The sequence below is a fragment of the Boleophthalmus pectinirostris genome, unplaced genomic scaffold (assembly GCF_026225935.1).
Source record: "Boleophthalmus pectinirostris isolate CB_2022bp ecotype Guang Dong unplaced genomic scaffold, ASM2622593v1 HiC_scaffold_17, whole genome shotgun sequence".
Classification (NCBI taxonomy): Eukaryota; Metazoa; Chordata; class Actinopteri; order Gobiiformes; family Gobiidae; genus Boleophthalmus; species Boleophthalmus pectinirostris.
The window spans coordinates 3,928,354-3,952,969 of NW_026571115.1; the positions used below are offsets into that span (position 1 = coordinate 3,928,354).

General features: G+C 38.7%; 1 protein-coding gene across 1 annotated transcript; it reads left to right on the forward strand.

The window, feature by feature from the left end:
* The first annotated feature begins 52 nt into the window (after positions 1-52).
* On the forward strand, positions 53-23,085 carry mmd (monocyte to macrophage differentiation-associated). Its single transcript, XM_020930413.2, has 7 exons — positions 53-456; positions 3,149-3,230; positions 4,277-4,437; positions 8,168-8,242; positions 8,750-8,851; positions 9,831-9,900; positions 16,510-23,085. The coding sequence occupies exons 1-7, from the start codon at positions 431-433 to the stop codon at positions 16,711-16,713; spliced, it is 720 nt and encodes a 239-aa protein (XP_020786072.1). The 5' UTR covers positions 53-430; the 3' UTR covers positions 16,714-23,085.
* Positions 23,086-24,616: the final 1,531 nt, after the last annotated feature.

Sequence of the window (24,616 nt, forward strand, 5' to 3'; positions counted from 1 at the left end):
GTCAGTGTCGCTCTGCTGTGGTCTCACTCCCGGGCGGTCAGGCGGAGGAGTCTGTGGAGATGAGCCGAAAATCACTCACTGTTGTCGGCTTGGAAGTAGCGGCAGCCCGGGGGTCGCGAACACCGCTCCGCTCGCTTCTTTTTCGGCTTGTCCTGACCGCCACTGCTTCTTTATGGACACTTTGGATTAAAACGTGTGGGAATGAGCAGTTTTGATCACATGATGGTGCTGAGAAAACGACTAAAAAGGCGAGATTGTGGTGGGAGGCTGCGATGCTAAGTCGAAGCTAAAGCGTTAGCCTTGTTTCTTTTTATTTTATTTTATTTTTTTTATTTTTTTTGCTTTTGGGACATTTGATTGTGCATATTTTTCAACCAGATTCTTTTGCTGGTTCGCAGATTTTTTGAAGTTTTGTTTAAAGAAAAGCTTAATGAAACGAGTAAACAGCTTCAATAGGTGGGTATCAATGCAATGAATCTCAATGCATAATTGATGGTGCAGTTGTAACATGTAGAAGCGTGATTGTAGTGGAAGAAGATAACAGTGGCACGTACTGTATTGACGACACACGCCTTTATCGTGTCTCTCTTTGGCTTCCTGTTACAATAGACCTATCGAATGTCTCTTTTCAAGGCTGCTTTTTGATTCATTTCTGCAGATAAATACACAGGAGACAATGCAAACCACAAATGACGTTCACAACGATAGAGAAATCAATAATGTGGTCATTTCCTGTTTGTGTGAATGAAAATTGGACTCTTAGGGGTTTTTTTTGTTGAGAGTATTGACTGAAGAGGAAGTAAGTAGCAGAAATGAGCATGTTTTTCCTAAAATGCAAATAGGCAGTTGCATGCAAATCAAGGCCAGTTTATCATACAGTCTGGTTCATACAGACTAGGGCTGGGTATCATAAGAAGATGCCAATATAATCGATACATAGGCCTTGATACGATATGTTGTTGTTGTTGTTTTTTTTGGATACAGTGTACTTTTGATTCAATACGATTGGATACGATGTATTTTAAATCTTTTCGATATGGTTCAGTAAAAAACAAAGGCTAAATCATGGCTGTGATACTTAGTCTTTATTAAATTAAGTTTGTGAAAAGTTAATATGAAAAACATTAAACACCATTTTACTCAAAACAGTGAAATGTGTCAAATGTGTCGCATAAACATGTTTCCTTTCTCCAAACAAGCAACACAACTGTAGCACTGTTATAAAATAATTTTGTAAAATATACCAAAAAATACTTTATATGATATATTGATACAGCAGCCCATGATATTGATACTGTATCATCAAAGTAAACGATACGATATATCGATATTTCTCTCCTAATACAGAAATGTTCCTGGATTGTTCCATAGTATGACATTAAACTTATTTAGAATTAATTTTACTGCATGTGTTTTCATTGCTTATAAAAGCTTTGAAAAAGAAAACATAGTTACTATGAGCGGGCTCGCATCTCCACAGATATGACTTTTAACTTTACCTTGTGGTACTACATGTTTGCCTCCAGGTAGATCGATACATTTAATGTCTTACTGTGGAATATTTTAAGCAATGTAATAAGATCTCCTTGGAGACAATCATATGGTGTATCCTCTGCCCGGAAAGTTACGCAGTTCACCTTTAATGGGCCACTATACACCAAAATAACTCTTTTCTACTGCTGATCTGTGTAAATGGGTCTAAAATAGAAATGTATCTCTATCCCTGGCCTTATTTTGGCATTTTAGTGCATATTTGTTAAAAATTGGACTTTTGGGTCAAAGCCGTGTCTGTAACGGCCTCTTTAGGATCAACTGCGGCCACGATATTAGAATTTTTGGGTTGGACTAACGGCCAGTGAGTCAGATGCAGGTTTGCAGGTTATTACGTGACAAGCTCACCCACGGGTCTAGCCACGCCCCGACCCGGCACTGCCATGTCCCTCCGTGTCTGGAGAAAAGGGAAACGGCATGATCTGAGCACAAACGTCCGCTCTGTTTCAAAGTCCGGAGTGCACTGTGTCCGTGCTGTGTTGGATTGTTGTGGCCGTCGGTCAGTTGTCAATCATCAATCCAGAGCCTGGCCTACGCCCGCTCCTCCCAACCCACCGCGCACCGCCCACTCTGGAGGATTTTTTAGAATTTGCTCAGTGGAGTAAAGGAGTAAATCTTCGGGAGGGTGTTTAATGGCTTGTGCTTTGTGATATGAAGGATGTTAGAAGGACATAGGCCCATATGAACATTTAAATGAAGTCTTAGTCAACCAAAAATTTAATTAGATTATAAGAATTTGGCCTGACATCAGAAAGGAGAAGTTAGTTAGTGAGTTAGCTTTGTATCTAAAAAGGCTCATGTCATGTCATTCACAAGTTGAATCAGTCTTTATATAAATACATTGTTTCCTGGTATTTTTTTCTACATAAATAGTAGTTTTTGCATGAGCTCCCCCACAGGTGTAGTCTTGTGAGTGTCAGATACACAGCGATACCTAATAGGCTTTATTCACGTTAACCCGAAGAAGACGTTTGGAAACATGCGGATGATGACTTCCGGTGTAGTTCCCGACACTGGGCATGTGATAAAACCGTGAATTCAGCAGCGGCGTCTTCACAACCTGCCAAAGATTTGCAGGGGGGACGGGCCTCTAATCATGTTTTCGTGCCTCTATATGCTACAATTATATTTTACTTTTTATTAAGACTTATTAAGACAAATTTATAACAAAAATACACAAAATGAAGAAAGAGACATTTTTTCAGTTTTCTATCGTCAACAGAGCCCGAAAGAAGTTGTCATCCGCATGTTTCCAAACCTGTCTGCCGGTTTTGTGACGTATGCATGAATAGAGTTCAGTTTTGAGAGCTTTTGTCACACCTCCTTTTTAATCAGCCATTCGATTGCCAGGACATGTCTTTAGTGGACCAAGAATTTCTTACTACAGTCTAAGGAAATTAAACATAATCTCACGTCCCTGAATCCAAACACTAGACCTCTCTCCAGTGTTATTCTTGGCCCTGCTCCAACATAAGCACACACAGTAGTAGAGCTGAGTACACAGAGGGGAGGGCAGGACGGAGGGCCCTGTGTGATTAAATGCACTTTGTATTGACTTGTTTTTCTGTATTGACCTGATTTTGTTTCACTGTTACAGGTTCATGAACAGAAGAGCCTCTGCAAACTGCCGCTACCAGCCCACATGCTACGAGCACGCCGCTAACTGCTACACGCACGCTGTAAGTGCACAGAGGAGGGAAAACCATACCCAGGTCCTATAATAAAGACAGTATCAAAACTAGATACTCTTTTGTATCAATAGTTTACTGACAAAATCACACAAGAAGAACGCTTTTTCTTTTAATAGTTTTAGAATGGTTTAGTTTTACATGATAATATCCAAAAACTAATATTGCTTTGTGTTATTACTCTCTATATCTATTTAAGAGAGCTGTATGTAGCCTGCGTTAGGGGTGTGCAAAAATATTGAAATTAGGGGTGTAAAAATATCCAAGTCTCACGATACAATATCGTCCTGGTGTGAACCTCACGGTATGATTTTTATTGTGATATCGTGGGGAGGCTCACGATTAGGGATGTAACAATATCTAAATCTCTCTGTACGATATTTTCACGATATACATCTTACGATGTACAATATTTATTGTTATATTTTGTGGGCAAAACTGTTAATATGCTACTTTTTCAATATATTGTATCATTTAATGTGATGATACAGTATCGATATGTCGCCAAGAGTATTTTTGGTACATTTTACAAAATTATTTTGTTACAGTTACAGTTTTGTTTCTTGTTCAGTGAAAGGAAACTCACGCGACACATTTGACATTTTCACTGTTTTGATGATTAAAATGGGCGTGTTTCATATAAATTTAGCACAAGAAATGGTCTTTAGTATCTTTTAGTATAACGGCCATGATTTATTCTTACTGAACTGTATCGAAACGATTTGAATTATATCATATTGAATAGTATCGAATCGAAAGCTCACTGTATGAGATACATATCATGGTCTATGTATGTATGTAACATCTTAACGATATCCAGCCCTAGCCGGCATTCTTTCTTTCATTCAACAGTTTTCAAAGATGTATTACACGTATCACTATTACAAACTGAAAAAACATCTTTAGTTTTTTTATTATGACATTTCCTGCTCTTTCTGATTGGATCAATATAAAAACTCAAGAGGCAGTGATTTTGAGGCATTACCCTGTGGTCTGTACATACCATTATAACGCTCTGTGTATTGTCTGTGCTGTAGCTGCTGATTGTTCCGGCCTTTGTGGGGATGGCTCTGCTCCACCGCCTCTCGGACACGTCGTGGGAGAGGATCACGGCTGTGGTGTACGGTCTGGGCCTCTGCGCGCTCTTCGTCGTCTCCACCGTGTTCCACATCATCACCTGGAAGAAGAGCCACATGAGGTCTGAGCATAAGATATTTAGAACAAGACAGTTTTAGCCCTTATGGTAATTTTTGGGTAAATATTGTTTTTAAAGCTTCCATGCCCATGTGTATTTGATTGGCCCCTCCCCTCACCTGACCTGAGCCTTTGTTCAGGCTCATCTGTTCTCTCTGGTCTTCTTCTGTCAGGTCAAAGGCTGATATTTGGTTTGGGCTCACCAATTTCACTTTAGTGCAAATGAAGATTGCACTGCACTGATTGGGAAGAAATATGAAACAGTGTGGTGATGGTGGTGAGGACTAAGGAGCACCTAAAGACTGTGTTTCCTGCTTTTTACTTGTCTGGTGAGCAGCTGTCTAATGTTGATACAGTCAAATACCTTGGTCACATGATCACGAGTGATCTCAGGATGATGATGACGTTCAGAGGCAGTACTGCAAACTACGCACAAGCAAATATGTTGGCACGGAAATTGCATATGCGTAAAAGCAATGTGAAAACAACTGTTCAGCGCTTACTGCACATCACTCTATACTGCCCACTAGGGATGTGACAATAACCGAAATACTGAGATATCGTATCGTCAAAGTTCTCACAATAATATCATGGACCATCACAGTATATCGAATTACAAGTCTCTTTGTTTAAATTCATTGTTATGGTGCAGCAGTAGCTAAAAAAAGACAGAGGAAACTACATAGAAGAAATAACAGTTCTAACACTTTTAAGTCTTAGTTCTTTGAATTAAGTCTTGTCAAGGCATTTTAAGAGGAAAAAGTAGCATATCCACAGTTTTAGCCGTTTTGCATCCACAAAATATCACAATAAATATCGTACTGTGAGATTTGGATATCGTTAGATCCCTAATCGTGAGCCTCCTCACCATATCGTGAACTTTCCCACAATATCACAATAAATATTGTACCATGAGGTTCATACTGTGATGATATCGTATCGTGATACTTGGATATCGTTACACTTGGATATCGTTACACCTCTACTGCCCATTTGTAGTGCAGTTACAGTAAAAGTAAATTTAAGAAACTGAAGGTTGCGTATAATGATGCATTTCGTATCCTGATTGGAAGTCCCTTGATGGACAAGTGCCAATTGTTTGTGCAGAATAATGTATGCTGTATAACACTGAATGCTGTGATCAGAAATGTTGAATATAAATTCATGAAGCGCCTGGAGGACTCACAGAATTAAATTCAAAATGTTTTAATAATGCCTGGCATTGGAGGAACTGTGGCTGTTATTTTTTTTCTATATGGAGTCTGAAATAAAGCTTGATTGATTATGGGTTCATACTAAAAACAAGATTGTCAATGTCAGTTATAGTTTCATTATGCAGAGGAGTAAAATGTATAGACAACATTTACCTTAGTAGTAATTTAAAATCATATATTTCTGGGGAAAATAATCAAAATCTGCCCGAACATACTGTATCAGGCCAAAAATATCGGCAGATCTTCATCAGCCATCGGTTGCTTTGGATTCTAAACATTTAGTATGACATTGGCCATGAAAACCCCCACATTATTTCTTTATATTTCTTTTCAGCAGTAACATGGATGGCCTCTAGTGGTGATGTGTGAGAATACAAGGGCAGGGTCGGACACTATAATTACACATGGTAGCTTTAAATTCTAGATTAAAGCACTTTTCTAAATTTCAAAATAAAGCTGGTTCTGGGTGTTGGTTTTGTTTTTTATAACGGGATGAATAACTTCCCTTCTGTAGCAAAAACATCACGATAATCAAATTTATCATTTGGATCTCGTGATCAAACATCGTATCCACTTCAGTCATTGTAATGTGGAAAGTTGTACAAGGAAGGGCATCTGGCATAAAAAGGCTGGCATCTAGGTTGTTGGCTTGACTGTGGGACATTTTCCGTTGCTTAGTGGAATGTAAACAAACCACCAGTCGTCACTTCTGGGCAGCCTGCTCTTTGACGTCACTGGTCACAGGAGCTAAACAGCGTTAACACTCGATAGCGTTAGCTCTGTGCGCACTGACAATTTGAGGTCAGGTTTCACACTTTCACTTCTCTCTCCTCTGTCTTGCGTTTATAGTGAGAGGAAGTGTCTGTCTTTTATCAACGCTATATTCCTTTCCCTTTTTGTATTATCCTAAATATAGAAGTTTATGTAATCTTTAATCAGCCTTTTTGATGCAAGAGGAAGTGCCTGTCTTTTATCTGCAGCTGAGATGTCACTTTGGGAAATGACTTGCTTTTACTGTAATGGGACTTACAGTATTATTCATGCCGTGCCGTTCACAACTTCTTCTGTTTATAAATCAGGGCCCGACCAATATTATCAGCCGATATGGGCAGTTGGAGACATAGCGGCTATCAGTCTAAATCTTGCTGACGATTGTCCACGTGGGCATGTGATACCTTGTTAGAAAGCTTAGACTCTCTATATTATGTCCATTTAATCCAATTTACAGACAGATAAATGTCCTATTGTGTGGCGCCACATCAGTATTTATCTGTGGACTAATTTGTCTGTGTGTGTGACTTCTTACTGCCCCTGAACACACATCACATCACTCACATGCTCTTGTTTACACTCGTGCGCAGCCATAGATCAATATGCACAACACTGAGGTGCTGCTTTAAACGCTCTTGTGTCTGATCCATGATACTGACTAAACGTAAAAGTTAAACTCAGCACAGTTTAAGCCAGCAACAAAACTACAGATTGTTTTTATCAAAGTGCAAGTGCAGAGAAGAGAGAACTGTCCCACAAACAGAGGACTGTCCCCATAGCCAGAGGACACACGCAGCTGCTGTCAACATGCTGGATTATATTCTTTTTATGGGCAATTGTTTTGTGTCAGGATTAAAAGGGCACTTATTTGTGAAGACTTGTGATCTGAGAGGTGCCTGTGTGAGCAGTGAGTGTTGTAATTGTGTCGGTTTTGGAGCTACTTTTGGTTTTCAGTGGTTAACACTTAACTGATGTAAAATATCACACATAAACAGCCTGTTTTCTTACATCGACCTACAGTCAAGTGTCTATAGTGGCTGGACACACGTTACTGGACCTGAATTGATCTGTAAATGAGCTGTGGACAGAGATCTGACCATATTGGTTGAATATTATTAATGTTATTATTAGGGATGCACTGATCCAGCTTTTTCAGCTCCAATACTGATGCCGATACTATGGCTTAAAGTATCTGCTAATAGCAACCGATACTACAGCAGAGACTGAAAATATGATTTATTTCTTTCAAACCAAACAGCATATGTAGCTGAAAAGTAACAGTTACATACACTGTAATTACAGAATAGCTTTGAAATCATTTAGATATTAACTAAATAAATAAAAAGTCTCATTACACCAATTAATAGACCAAAATAGGAAATCTGCTGAACCGATATCTCTGAGCCGATATTCAATCCACCAAATGTTTCAATATCGGTACCAATATCTGATACCAGTATCATATTGGTGTATCCTTAATTATGATTATTCATTCATGTTTATATTATTGTAATTAAAGCCACAGTATGTAACGTTTTAGCCAAAAAATAGACTAAAATAAAAGCATGTTTGTTTTGTTTTGTTGTTTTTTTTTTGGTTATGAATCCATTTTTAGTGTTCAAATAAAGCTTTGTGCATATTCTTCAGACAGCTGGTTAGCCCAAACCAAATGTCGACCTCTGCTTTAGATTTAAAGGTGCACTGTGTGACTTTTGTGGCTGGTTACATGAAGTCTTCTGTTTGTTTCAGGTCCATGGAGCAGTGTTTCCACATGTGTGACAGAGTCGTCATATACTTCTTCATCGCTGCCTCCTACACGCCCTGGTCAGACCCTCTCTCGTCTTTATATAGTATTCTGCCCTCCTTCATCCGTTTCTTCTGACTCCTTCTTCCTCTCTATTTCTTCGACATCTGTTTCTCTCCCTTTACTTTATAACAATAACAGTATAACAATAACCAAAATATCATGAGATCGTATTGTCAAAAATCTCATGGACCTACACAGTAAATCAAAATTACAATTTTCTTTGAGTAAATTCATTGTTAAGGTGCTGTGTGAGTTTAATAAAAATGGAGGGAACTACATAGACCATGATCCTTTGCTCCCTGTCAGTGCAGACTACATGAAAAATAACTTATTTTTAGCAGTTTGAAATCTTAGTTGGATTATGACAGAATTTTGTGAAGGCATTTAAAGAGGAAAAAGTAACATTCGTAGTAACAGTATTGCAGGAAATATCGTACCGTGAGTTGTATATTGTGAAAGTATCGTACAGAGAAATGTGACTATGGTTACATCCCTTGTATCTGACTCCTTTGTTTGTGTGTCAGGTTGAACTTGAGGGAGCTGGGTCCTCTGGCGGCTCACATGCGCTGGTTCGTTTGGCTCATGGCGGCGGCTGGAACCATCTACGTCTTCAACTACCATGAAAAGTACGAAGTTTTCTATAAAAATAAATACATCCTAAATAAATCCTAAATAAATAAATTCTTTCCACATCTTTGCTGTTCAGATACAATGGTTTGGTTTAACCTAGTACTTTTTGTTCATGCGTCTCTATTTGAATGAATCAGTTCAAGTTGGGATATATTATTGATATATACACACAAGTTTTAGAACACTCTAATTTTTCTAGTAATTTATTGCAGTTCAAGTCGTCCAAGTCCAATGAAGAGCTTGAAATGGTACAAACGTAAAAACTGAAAAGCGGGATCCCGTTTGTTAAGTGAGAGGTGCAGAAGACAAACAGACTGAGCTGCACTTTCTTGTTCTTGTGGTTTTACAGCAACATCACGTCTTGGTCTCTTTGCAGTGGAAGGTGTTTCTTGGTGAACAACTGGTGCCTTTCACTTTGGTGTTGACTTTTTAAATTCGTAACCAAGGCTGAGTGAGGGATGGGGATTTTGCTTTGTTGTTGCTCCACATACAAAATGTTCGCTGCAACCTCGGGATGATTTAGGCAGTCAAAGTTTCCTTTTTTGTCCTTCCTGTGGATCAATCCTGCCCATCGCCTTCACCTTTCACTATTTTTCAATTTCGTTGGGAAGAGAAACAGTTTGAATGGAGGTTTGCAATCACACACATCTGATTCCCTTTTGCAGTTATGGAGTTCGCAAACACATTTCTCGAGCCGTTTTCCGCTGTTAGGATCCAACAACCACACAATTACGATGTCCGAATCCCAAAACTAAAATATGACAATATCAGAATCAGAAACAAAAGTGATATGGTTCAAAAGACTTGAAAAGATCGACTTTGTCAATAGACATATCCCACTGGGAAAACAAACATGGCAGTTTGATGCTCACTTTTTTGGAAAATCCTTCCCAGTATGCACTGCACAATGACCAGAAGGCCGAGATTCTTGATGCGTGTATTGAATCTCTTCTCCGTTGTTCTGTTGTGTTTCAGGTATAAACTGGTGGAGCTGGCCTTCTATCTCACTATGGGCTTCTTTCCTGCTTCAGTCATCACCTCCATGGTAATGAATACAACTTTTAAACTGGTTTTATATTGTCTGTCTCTCTCCCTTCCTTTTTCTTCTGTCTGACTCTCTTTTCTTACTCCCTATCTCCCTTATCTCTCTCCCCTCCCTTTTCGTGCTTCTTCATCTGTCTCTCCCTCTCTCTTTCTTCCTCATCTATCTCTTTTTCTCCCTCTCGCTCCCTTTTTCCCCTTAACTCTCCCCTCCCTTCTGCCCTCCCTTATCTGTCTCTTCTGTCTCGCTCACTTTCCTTCTTCTCCCCCCTCTCCCTTTCTCATCGCTTTCTTCTCTCTTTCTTTCTCTCTATCTTTCTCTCCTCATCTATCTCTTCTGTCTCTCCCTCTCTCTTTCTTCCTCATCTATCTCTTTTTCTCCCTCTCACTCCCTTTTTCCCCTTATCTCTCTCCTTCTGTCTGCTCTCCCTCATCTGTCTCACTCACTTTCTTTCTTCTCCCCCCCTCTCTTTCTCATCTCTCTTTCTCATCTCTCTTTCTCTGTCTCTCTTTCTCTCTCTCTCTCTATGTCTCTCCCCTCATCTGTCTCTTCGGGCTCGCTCACTCTTCTTCCTCCCCCTCTCTCTTTCTCATCTATCTCTTTTTTTTCTCCCTCTCCTCTCAGCCCCTTTCACTCTCTCTCTCAACCTCTTATTCCTTTTCCCCTCACCTCTCTTTCTCTCTCTCTGCTCTCTTTCTCTCTCTCTCTTTCTAAACACTAAGTTGAGGATGTAAACCAAAGAAACTATGAAACTATGATGGTATTAAAGTTCAATGTGTAACTTTTTTGATGGAGGGTCGGCCAGTTTGTCTCTACTGAGGTACTACTGACGATTGCTTTGCTTGAAATGTTCCGCAATAAGGCATTACACTTTTAACTCTCTTAGTTCATCTTTGTTCACGTACAAATGTTACAGGTTCAAAAATACTCTGAAAAACAAACTTTCTTGCCCCATTTTCTCTTTTGTAAGCACTAAAATGAGGAAGTGAAAAGTAGAACAGGAAGCCAGAGTTTACAGAAAAATGTGAGAAAGATTAACACTCAAACACTCAAAAACACACAATTAAAAACTGTGTAATTTAAAATATCAGACTTAAAGTATGTACGCAGCTAAAAAGTTTTAAGATATAAACACTTAAATCTATCAGAAAACTTGAAGAAGACTTAAAAACAGTGTCATTATTTGTCCATGCAGCAAGATCATTTTACTTGACAAGTTCTCTTAAAATAAACTACCTCTAGACTAGAATGAAGCAGTCTCAGAACTAGTAAGTAGAAAATAAATCTGAAAACAAGCTGAATAACCTGATACAAGTTTTAAAATCTTCAAATGTTCCACAGTGTGACATTAAACAGCTCTACTTTACATTTATTCAATTACAGTTGTATTTATAGCTCTAAAATCTCCACAGATCTGACCTGGCTTAGTCTCTGTGAAGATAGAAAGGTTTAATACCATCCAGACAAAGCAATAACATCTCCATGGAGACAAGCATTTGACAGACCCTCCACTGGAAAACTTAGGCCCCGTCCACACTAGTATGTTTGAGTTGTTTTCGTTGTGGATGGAGTGTTCGTTTACACTAATCCGATGGAAAACTGCTCCGGAGATGGAACGATCTGGTGCCGCCAGCTCCCACGAATTCATCTGAGTACAGATCTGATTCGGTGTGGTATAGGATTTTGGTGCACAGTGAGGTGATCCCAGGGTCAACATATTATATAGTAGTTTGACCCCGGGGTCAGAATCGTATTATGGTATGTTGACCCCCCCATAGAATATTGACCCCTCTATGAAAATCTATATTTTATTAATAAACAACTTGAATTCTATAGAGAAACTTTGAATATTAATACTATATCTGCAAATTAAAACATATTGACATATTTAACTCCCCAGTATGTTTATTATAGTTATTATGACGTAAAGTAAGAAGTGATGTTAGATGAATATTGACAACGATTTATTATATATAAAGAAGGTCAAAATTCTATACTGTAGAAACATTCCTAAATTCAAGGTTGTTATTGTTACAAACCACTGCCTAAATTGACATTATGATGAAGGATTATCTGAATAGAGCAAACTAAAAAACATAACAATGTAAAATACAATATAGAAAGTGACAAGATTACTATGTATATGCAATTTTAACAATACATTACATTTACACAAAATCCCAAGTCGTTATCCATCAAAATATTCCTTAAAATACCTTAAAAGAAAGTGAATATGTAGCAATATATAATAAATGTAAATGACATGAGAAATAATGATCAGATAAGTAACTACTAAAGAAAAAAGTAAGAGGAGTCAAATCCTATGGGGGGGTCACTTTACTATAGTGGTATATTGACCCCGGGGTCAATATACTATGGGGGTCAAAATACTATCTCACACCGGCACTGTGTGGACACCTGAAAACACTGATACACTGATGTAGGTCTGTGCGCCGTGAAGTAATTCACCGCCAAAACGCTAAGAGGCTAGAATATATTCATATATATGGTCTGTGTGTACGACCTGCAGACGTATAATCTCTGAAAAGTTTAACAAGAACAATCTCCAACGCAATAAAAACACAGAACAGACTCACCATCAGCAGAACACCCCTTCACAGAAAGACTCATATTCCACTGAGTCGTGTCCTTTAGTCCGACAGAAGCTGAACATCAGCGCACAATAGCAGGCTGTTTTTTGAGCTCTCAGTTTATGCAAATTAGTCATGTGGGTTTAAATTTTAAGTTTCTGTAAAACGTAAACACATGTGCTCAAAGCTGTGTGGATAGGGAAGGCTTGCGGACACAGAAACGACGTGCCAGGACACAGAGCGTTTTTGATACAGTGATACGCGGATTCGTTTCAGTGTAAACGGGGTCTTACACAATGCAGCTTTATTGAATTGCACATACCATTTTGTATAATTGTGCTTCTATATTGAGTATGATTGTGGCTCTGAACCAAAACATGACTCATTTCAGAGCAGCAGATTGAACGGAAAATGAATTAAACTAATATCATCAGACATCTGGCTCTAGATTACAGTGTGAAGCGATCCTCTGCTGTTTTTGTATTTGTGATTCGCGTATAAAAATATTGACATCTGAATGATCTCGTAATTGAGTTCAAACACAGATCGTAAACAGCTGTTATCTGTGCGCTCTGACCGTTCTGAACTTTGGATCAGAAGGACTCATCATCACAGTACAATGACCAGGTTCAAAGTTTATGAGATTACGCTGTGGCTGGGGAACACTGAAATTCTCTCTATTATCTCTGACAAAATCAAGTGTGTACACAAAATTAAAATCAAATTGAAAGCGAAAGAGATATTTTAAAATACACATACTTTGTTTTTCAAATACAAGTTACTATAAAAATCCACTGATTCACTGACACGTGTCACCAGGTGTTTTTCATGATCAGATTTCTCTTGTGCTGTAACAAAATCAGATCTAATCATCGGGTTGTCTGATTACTCTAGTTATCTGATTTCTGCTAACCTGGTTTGAATTCACTGGCTCCTCCACAGAAATGTACCAAGCATTGTCCCTGTCAAAAGTCACAGATTAAAAAATTAAAAAAAAAACTCAATTAAATTAAAATAAATTAAAAATAAAACATAATCGCAGTATTGTAGGGCTGCTCGATTATGGAAAAACATCATTATCCCGATTTTTGGTCAATATTGAAATCACAAAACGATAATTTTTTTAGTTACACGATGCATTTATTCAGCATTTCTCTCTCAACAAAAACACTTTGTTATTGATAATGTACGCAAAACTTTCAAACTGAAAATAAAAATAGGCTACAGGTATGTACTATAGAGCAGTTTTGAGATGTATAAAACATAAATTGAATCAGATATACTTGGAACATGACATAAGGCAAAGAAAAACACAAATGTATCCAAAATAAACTATATATCCAGCTGTTCTTACTTCTTATATATATAAAAAAATAAAATTAAATCTGTACTTTTTTGTATAAAAAATATTCCAAAATAAATTTGTAAAGCTTTAAATTGTTTCAACTCCATTATATGAGTTTGGAAATCGTTTGACACACAAATCGAGATCGTGATTAAAATTTGATTAATTGCACAGCTTGCAGTACCTTATGTAACAGATAATACTCCCTACAACTGTTCAACAACTCACCCTTATGTAACAGATAATACTCCCTGCAACAGTACAATAACTCACCTTTATGGAGCAGATAATACTCCCTACAACTGTACAACAACTCACCCTCAACTCTCAACAGATAACCCTATGTCCTGTCAATCATCTTATCATCTTGGCACTGTTTTCCTACAACCTCAGCTGTGATATATTTGTATTACTATATTTTAGGGGTGGTACAAGATTTTGTGAGACAAAATTGCCAAAAAATCATGCACACAAGAAAAAAAAAATTCTTGTGAGATTTTTTCCCAAGTGTTTACATTTGGATTGGACACAAAAGTGTTAATGTCAATTAAGTCTAATGGTGTGTTTAGACCAGAGCGTCAAAAAACGTTGCTTTACGCCTATAGTTGGACGCCTTTGTATTTGAGTTTAGTCGCCCCCAATGAGCGTCCTGGATGCCTTGGACGAACGGGAGAAAAATACTTGATTCACGGTCAGGGTGTCCGTTGCCCTGGAAACAAGTGCCATTTTCTTTCTTTTCCTGGAACAATGGCAGACCAGGTTGAGAGGCTTTAGTGTATTATTGCATAAACCCATCAGTGAAGGCGATTGGCTCGGCGGCTGCAGCATTTATATATTTATACTCCGTCAGTGCCCTGGTCGTGCGTCCACACCTAAACGCCCAAGACGCATCGTGTCGACGCCAGATTTGCGATGCGCATAAACAGCCTAGACACACTTTATAGACTATAAACTGGAGGCCTTTATCTGGTCTGAACACACTATAAGTCTAAAAGCTGCTAACCCTATAGTTTTATCTCATATCTGGTGAGTGGTGACTAAGGACGGGCATTCGATGAAATTTTCTTAATCGATCGTCGGAAGAATTAATGATTGATTATCGATTAATCATTAACGTTTATATATTAAAATGATCATCATTATTATTACTATCTGCACTACTAGTCTGCATAAATAAATTCAACTTTACAACATATAAACCATAACCACTCTAGAGCCACATCAGCCCGTTTGACATTATAATGTGTTTAATTCAGTTTTGCTCAACTGTCACAGAAACAAAACTTAAAACCGCATGGCTCATTTGCATAAACTAAGCGAAGATAAAACTACAGCTCTTGTGTCGCTGATGCGGTTCAACTTCTGTTGGATTTAAAGACACGACTCAGGTGAATACAGGTTAGTGTGACCATATTTGCGTTTGTCAAAACCAGGACACCGTACGGGGGGAGGGAGGTGGGGACTCGTCATCAACATTGAGCGACTCTCACCTGGCAAAACTTTTTCCCACTGGACACTGAAACATATGTACCTGCTTCATACACTGTGCACATGGACTCACACTTGTCCCGAACACAACGGAAAGCGTGGAATTTATTGTCCAAGTCATCGTTAAATATGCATTTTTGCTTCTGTACGTTGCAGACTGACCCACTGTTTGTGTCTCGCTCCTTTTGAGTGCAGAGACACATGTACAGACCTGTTTGGTCACGATACACACAGCAACCTACATTCAGTTCGTCGATTAAAATTAACGTAATCGATGAAATTCTTAATGATCAATTATCGATTAATCGACTAATCATGCCCATCTCTCGTGGTGACGCAGATTGGTCAAATTTCAGAAATTTCAGACAGTCTCTTTAAATATATGTGTTAGGGAAAATAAGTGTTGTCCTAACGAGTCCTAGAGGCTGGAAGCTCTGGATGTCTGAGGCAGCAGAAGTTTATTTACCATCAGTCTGGGACCCGATGAACTTGATTACTCAACACAGCGCGTTAGTAGTGGAAATTCAAGCCTGACTCTGCTTCCACACAGGGAGGTTTAAATCGGAGCTAAGAAGGACAGTGTGGAGACATGCTGGCCCAGATAAAATGAGAAAAGCAGAGCGCACTGCTTCTGTAGGACGAGTTAACCAAGGAAACTGATACAAATTCTGTAATAGTTGGATGAGGCCAGAGAAATGGTAAATGGTCACATTTTTCTATCGCGCTTTTCCACCTTCAAGGCACTCAAAGCACTTTACAACAAGGAACCACTCACCCATTCACACACACATTCACACACCAGTGTACGCAGACACTGTGGGCAAGGTGGGTTAAGTGTCTTGCCCAAGGACACAACGGCAGCATTCATCTGTGGGAGCTGGAATCGCACCAGCCAACCTGTGGGTCCGTGGATCTGACCACTCAACCTCTAATGTTTATGTCGAGAGCTGGAATCAAACCGCCAACCTTCAGATCAGTGGGCAAATGCTCTTCCAACTGAGCTACTGCTGAGAAAAACCATAGAGAAGACTGTGCAGGGGACGCAAAATTCCAAAACGATATGTATGCGTTTTTGAGCTCAGATTTTAGTCTTCTCTCAAATGTTAACTCCCCGTGATGTGTTAAAAATTGATTTGAAAAATGTATATATCTGAAATTCTAATCCCATTTCTTCTCTTCTGTCCTCAGAGTAACACAGACGGTCTACATGAGCTGGCGTGGGGAGGTCTGATTTACGTTTTGGGCGTGTTCTTCTTCAAAAGTGACGGCATCATCCCCTTCGCGCACGCCATCTGGCACGTGTTCGTGGCTCTGGCGGCCGCCGTCCACTACTACGCCATCTGGAAATACCTTTATAAGAGCCCCGGGTCCGACTCTCTGCTCGAAACGTGACCCCCAACTGTGACGGTAGTAAAGTGCACTGCGTAACCTTTCTGATGGAGGCTCTGCCAGATCGTCTCTCAGGAGATCCTGCTGCTTTGCTGGGAATGTTCCGCACTGTGGCATTATACTTCTATCTATCTTGCATTAGTTCTCTTACAGGCATTACAGGTGCAAATATACTCTGAAAAACACGTTCTTACTGTGAGTTGGGTCGCCCCTGCACTGATCTGACCTGTAACTTGGGCTGCCTGTCTCACATGCTTCTTGTTGTCTCCATGGAAATAGAGACATTCAATATGATACTGTGGAACATTCCTGGCATATCCATGGAGACAAGCAGATGGCAGACTTTGCACCAGAGAAAATACACAGTGCAATTTTAAAGTGCATATGACGGTATTTAATAACACAATTATATTTAAGAATTACTGTATTTTCTGCACTATAGTTCACTCTGGATTATAAGGCGCACTGTCATTGAATGTTCTATTTCTGACCTTTTTTCACAAATAAACCACACTGGACTATAAGGCGCATTAAACGAAACACAACAGTTAGATAAGTCAGTCAAACTTTATTTAACACGTTCACAATAACTCTCAACTTTGTTCAATTGTAACACGTAAAAAAATACTGTCTGAGAGGCTAAATTGTTAGAGTATTTACAATAAGTCATAATTGTTCAAACAGTTGGGCGATTACGGCGTCCAGCACGCCCGCATCCCTCTCGTCATTATCCGAGTCAGTGTGGTTACTGTTCCTTGAGCTCGGACCACAGTTGATACTGATCCTTAGCCCGGGCGTCCACGATCCGTTGGCAGTAAGTCGCTCGGCGCTGTCTCCCCTGTCTTGGTGAATGTGTGTTCTCCTTCTCTCATCCACTGCTCCCACACAGCTCACACTTTCACTTTATAACAGCCTTGAGTTTAAAGTGGGAGTTGTGGGCGTGTCTCTTGACAGGTGCATTTTGATATTAAAAGGAATCACAGTATGTATTAATGCTCTTGACTACGGGAGCCGTAATGCTGCAAGTGGAGCGGCTTTGTAGTTTACTAAAGTCGTACTAAGACACCCCAATAAATTCATGTATAAGACACTCTGGATTATAAGGCACTCTGGATTATAAAGCACTCTGGATTATAAAGTATAAGTTTTTGATGAAATTATAGGCTTTTAAGTGCGCCCTATAGTGCGGAAAATACGGTAACTACAAATCTTGCATAGTTTTTTTAGTTTTTGAATTTTAGGTAAGTTTATAATTCTACTTCCTGTTTGGACAGAGATAGAGGTAACAGTTACCTAGCAACCATAATGTTAACAAGGGCCAAACACATCTAAATTACATCATATTTATGATTAGACTAATACAAATACCTGACAAAACCTTTATTTTGGTAAATGAAGGTTTAAACTGTCAGAAAAATGAAATTATAGCTTCTTCCTGTCTTTTTGTACTTTTTTCATTTTTTTACTATTCCACCAAACCAAGTCAGACTGAAAAACTTGAAAACCTGTCATATGCACTTTAAGTATAAAAAAGGAAAGAAGCACATGGCTCCTACACAATAAAAGCACTCAGAAAGAAAATGACTTCCAAAATAAACTACTCATAGGGGGTGCCGATATAAACTGAAAACCAAGAAATCTTTGTATCAATAAATAACCATATCGCTGATCCATTTAAGATAATAATAATATTAGAGAATGTCTGCAATTGATTTCACAAATGTAAAAGCGAAAACTTAACAATTTGTGGAACTAAAAATCACAAATTTTTCCAATATAAAAAGATACAAAGTAAATCCTTCAAAATATCTAATGTAATTTAATCTAAATAAGGACTGACAGTAATGGTGTTTTCAAAGTTTGTTTTAAAACATTTGAATTTTAGTTCTTATTTCAGAAATTACAATTCATATCAAATTTGCCTTCATAATATTCAAATTTTGATTAAGTTGAAGTAACTTTTTGGCATGAATGTTGACAAAAGCTGAGAGCACTTGACAAAAAATTATGTGAAAGACAGTTTTTTTGTTTCACTATTTGATCATTTTTTCTTAGTTTTTATGTCTGATCATTTGGGAAGTTAAATATTAAATAGTATTGTGAAATTTCTGCCAAATTTCATAGCCAGAAAGTTTGAAGATTGGAAAATTGAAGGTACTTTACACTGCCTGAAGCTGCCAACATTCACAACATCAAAACGTTTACAGTCCAACAGAAGCAGATTCATGTCTTAAGAATTTGAAATTTAAAAAATATATTATTCTAGTATTTTATAGGAGCTCTAAAACTAACTAATTTCTGTAATTTTTGAAAAGTGCACCAACGTAGGGAAAACAACACATGAAATTTCAGTATTTAAAGACATAGTATGTAACTTTTTAGCCACAAAATTGAGAATGGTATTGGTTTTGGTTGTGTTTATTGCACTGAAAAACTTAGAAACTGCCGCTTCCTTACTGTGAGCGGGCTTGCATCTGCATAAACCTGTTTCATATTTGGCTTGGAGGAAGGCCTCTTGCTGCTCGTTTCCATGGAAATATTGGCATTAATATTCCACAGTATGGCATAAAACATATCTCCATTCTGAAGTATGTTTTGAACTTTTTGTTTCCATGGAATCACTTATCCACCTCCAGAAAGTTACATATTGTACCTTTAAGATAAGTATTGTATTCGTATTTGAGCTGTAACAAACTTCTAATTTAAGGAGAACAAAACATAAAATTCCAGTATTTGAAACAGTGCAAAATTCAAACTCTGGACATGAATTTGCTTCTATTTTTTTGTACATTGACAAAGTACGGAGCCCCTGAAATCCCTTAAAAAAAAGAATATCTTAATCCCTTTAGGGGCTCCGTACCAAAGAGCAGCGTTCTAGAGGAAATCTTTTCTATGAAACAAAAACAGATTGTATTAACCTTTCACACATTCCACTCATTTTGTAACAACTTCACATTTTTGCCAAATCACAAATCAGTCTTTATATGAGCATCAGATGGACTCAGTAATAATGATACTAAAGCATTTTCTTTTTCACTTGCTCAAAACTACCTTGACATTGGTATTAAAAAGACTTTCTTATTCACAATATTCATTCATCAGCGTAAACAAACTTGAAAATGAGTTATTTCAGATTAAGACTGTAATTTTGTTCTCATTTTGTATTTGTACAAACTTGATTCTCATTCATTCTTCTGATCAGTGTGAGGCGTCTTCAGACCTTGTATATCTGTCCACGGGCATATGATGATAATGTCAAAGCTTGATCTCGGTCTCAGAAGGTGACCAGGGACGGGTCTGGTTAGTAATTGGATTGGAGACCTTTGAGAATACCAGGCGCACAGTGGGGGCTGCAGAGGCAAAAAACGGTTGTGTCCTTAGTAGGGATGGTACAAGACGTAATTTCCACAAGACGAGACGAGATTGGGTCCACGAGACAAGACGAGATTTTAACGTACCGTATTTTCTCACACTATAAGACGCACTGTCATAGAATGGTCTATTTTCAAACTTTTTTCTCAAACGAACCGCAGCGGACTTTAAACGAAACACAACAGTTGGAGGGGTCAGTGGGACTTTGTTTGGCACGTTCACGGTGACTCTGGGCTTTGTTCAGTTGTGTCTAGAAGTGGCACATTGCACTCGCTTTTTCGGTTCGTTCCTCCGTTCCGTTCCTCGTCGGTGTGGAGTGATGAGTGTGTCTGTGGGTGTGTTTCGCTGTGCGGTCGCTGTCTGCTCCGTGTGTGTTTGTGTGTTCTGTGGGTGGTGTGGCCTTGTAGTTTACTGAAGTCGTGCTGGGACACCCGAGTGGATTCGTGTATAGGGCGCTCTGGATTGTGGGGTGCGTAGTCGTTATTTGATGGGGTTGGAGGCTTATGAGCGCGTCTAATAGCCCGGAAAATACGGTAATTAATAATATACACATTTAATGGTTCAGTTTCCAGTTTGGACCTCAGAATTTTCTTTTTAGTTTGATTACGCATTTTTGTTTCCATTCTTGTACGGCTCTTTGGAACTGTTAGAGCTGCAACTCACCAACACGTGACCCTTTTTGGCCAATTCAAATGTGAATCTCACGCGATCTTTTTTCTCTTGTGTGTACGATCTTGTGGTGATTTTATCTCGCGCGATCTTCTGGCATGAGATCTTGTACCGTCCGTATTCCATAGGCAAACCCTTGATCAGACCTTGTATATGCGTCCACTGGCAGGTAATATGACATGATAATAATGTCAAAGCTTGATCTCGGGCTCAGAAGCTGAGCAGGGATGGGTCTGGTTAGTAATTGGATGGGAAAACCTTGGGAATACCAGGTGCACAGTGGTGAAGCAGAGGCAAAAACGGTTGCGTCCTTTGTAGGGATGGGACGAGACACAATTTCCTCAAGACAAGATACGAGATTGGGTCCACGAGAACAAAACAAGACGAGATTTTCCAATTTTCAGTTTCCAATTTTGGCCTTAAAACTTTCTTTTTATTTGTTTTCATGTTTTTGTTTCCATTCTTGTACAGCTCTTTGGAACTGTTTGAGATGTAACTCACCAACACGTGACCCTTTTTTGTCCAATTCAAATGTAAAGACTTGGAGAAAAAAAAAAATCTCAGGAGATCTTTTTTCTCTTGTGTGGACGATCTTGTGGCGATTTTGTCTTGCGCGATGTTCTGGCACGAGATCTTGTACCGTCCTTAATTCTTTCCACAATGTCCACAAGATGAGATGAGATATGAGATTGGGTCCACGAGAACGAAACAAGACAAGATTTTAACATAATTCCTAATACACACATTCTTCTTATTTCTTTTTATTTGTTTTCAAATTTTGTTTCCATTCTTGTACGGCTCTTTGGAACTGTTCGAGATGTAACTTACCAACACGTGACCCTTTTTTTCCAATTCAAATGTGAACACAAGATATTTTTTCTCTTGTGCGTACGATCTTGTGGCAATTTTGTCTCGCGCGATGTTCTAGCACGAGGTCTTGTACCGTCCCTAGTCCTTAAGCAAAACACTTGGTCCACATAGCCTGGCGTTAGTTGGTGGGAGGGACTGATGGTGGAAAGTGGCAGCCACGCTTCCGTCAGTCTGTCCCCGGGAAGCTGCGGCTACAGTAGAATCTCACCACCGACGAGCGTGGAGTGAACGAATAATGCCGTGAAGCTCTTGAAAGGAGCTGTATAAATCTATTGCATTATTACCGCTCTAACATCTCTGCAAAAAAAAAAAAAACCTGCAGAATTATTACAGTAAATACACAAAAAAATTTAAGAAAAGAAATGGAACGCCCAACCTGTCATTTTGTTCTACTCCTGGTTTATTCTTGCTCTGGACCAGGTTTAGGTAAATCATAATTTTGATGTGATCGCAGCTGAAATGAATCCACAACCTGTATTTGTTTTTTTTTTTTTTGGCTGGACTATAAACACAAGTTCTGAAGATCTCCTCAAACACGACCTGTACTGACTCTGTTGTAAAGTATTGTAGCGCCCTCTGCTGGTGTGAGCGTACATCGCATTGGTAAGAGACGCCGGACTCTTTATATTTAAACTTGAGCCAAACATTTCTGTGACTGTGGCGTTTTATGGTATTTTACTGTGAAAAGACGTGAGCGATTCTGCATGACTTTTGTACTTTGTGACCAGGGCTTGAGATTAACATCAGTCACATTTGGTAACACGTTTAGACACCAGAGGAATTTTAAACGTAAAACTCCTCTGAGCTGATCTGCTCTACAATAAAATAAGACGTGATTATTAATTTAAAATGTAAAAATTAAGATCTTCTCAGTGTTACCAAAAAGTCTCTGTACCTGATTTTTTTCTTTCTTAAAAACGCGAAAAGCAAAACTAGTTCATTTGAAATGTTTTGCCGTGTTCCAAAGTTATTCTTCACTCACTTTACGCATTTAGAACATCCTAATTATTCATCATGACGAGTTTAAGATTCTTTCCACAACCCCCAGAGACCAGTTTGGAAAAAACAAACACGGAAACGGAAAAAAAATCAGGTACAGGTCCTTAAAGTTGACGTCAAGCCGTTGGGATCCTGCGTTCTCTGCTGCTCTGTTGACGACGAGTGCGGGATTTAAAAAAAAAAAAGACTGAATCAATCAACTTCGCTCATAGTTTTTGTAAAAATATCGGCTGCGTTCGGATGCCGCGGCTTTTCCAAACGGCGGCTCGTCCTTCTGAAATCTAGAACCACTGTGTTTTGTAATGTTTGTATATTGGATATTCTATTATTACCATGTTCTTAATGTTGATCCTGGCCTTTGCAGGAAACTGAAACTGCTTTTGTCCATTGGCTGTTTATGGTGCTGCCGATTTAAGAATGCTTCATGTAACTTTCTAATGTGACAATAAAACAATAATATTCCCAGTTGTCTCTTTAATTATTTACTGTGGCGGGGTGGTCTTCTGGATGTCGTCTCCTGTCCTCCTGAGTTGTCTTCAATATAACCGGACAGATTTTAGTTTTTATTGTCAATTATTTAGATTACAAAAACACGTTAAGTACATCAAAAAATATAAAATGAAAATATGTTTAGTCCCACTACACAAAACGAGTCATGTCCAAAGCAACAGAGCTTCTCTACTGTTATTTAGATACTGTGCAATGGCGCCATCTGGTGGGACTTTTATATTTTACAACAGCTTTACTTTCTCTGCTCCTCTTGAGTTCTGTATGTCTGGAGATGATGTTTAAATGCCCCAAATTCCAATCACTGACGTTTCTGTACAGACCTGTTTGTAACGCTGATTTACCACCGAGACAAGCTCTTCATTTGGCCAGAGGGTTTTACTGTTACTTTACTCAAGTACATTTAACTGTGCCGTTTTCAGACACCAGAACTTTGCTCCTACTTGAGTAGATTTACAGTGTAATAATACAACTTTTATTTGATTTCTTCTTCTACTTTGTACTTCTACCAGAGTAATATTATTCTAAAGTAATGGTATTCCTACTGTAGTACAATTTTGGCTACTCTACCCAACTCTAGCCCTCTCAGGCTCAAATTAATTTGTAGTAACAGGAAGAATCTGATATTTGGGGAAAATGATCATATGGGGCAGTAATATACAATCCTGACTTTTTTTTGAGTGAGACCTTCACATCCAGTGTGTCTGGGATGTTGCAGATTTGCAGCATTGGTCCAGTGTGGTAAATTAACACTGAAGACTGAAAATGATATAAACACTAACTTTATGTGTTCACCACTTTTCATAACAATGAAAACATAAAGCTCAGTGTAACAGCTTTACAGTGGCAGAACAACATCACTTTTTCGTGTGGTTCTCCAAGAAACAATTTTTATCCTTTGTAAACAACAAAAGTACTTTGCACTTCTGGCAGGTCGTTTGTGTGTAGTCGTTCTTACACAGTCTGCATCGTCCACGTTTATCAGCATGGATGAGAAAAAAGGCTCCTGAGTAAAAAAGCTCATAAAATATGGATTTGGAGTAAGTAGGTAATTGGCATTTAGCTGTTGCAACACCTGCCTGGAGAGGGTTAGATCAGGCTGGCGCCACCTAGTGTCTCCGCTCATTTTCATTTCTCTCCGGTGGCTAGGTCATGAATCAGAATACACTAGAACAGGGATGTCCAAACTTTTTCCATCAAGGGCCACATATTTAAACACAGATGAAGTAGAGGACTGTAGACTGGAGTTCAATACAGTGAATAATTGAAATATGTTTAACATGTTAGAATGAGCCATCAGTCTTTATTCATGCCAAGATCCTTAAAACCACACACTAAATATTAAATATGAGCTTAGTAATTAGTTCATTTTTAATTGATGCAAGGTCATTTAGGCCAATTCACCTGGAGGCCTGAGGGCTAAGACAAAATTGTCTGAGGGCTGCATAGTTTGGACAAGTCTGCACTAGACGGTTTGCAAGAACCCCTG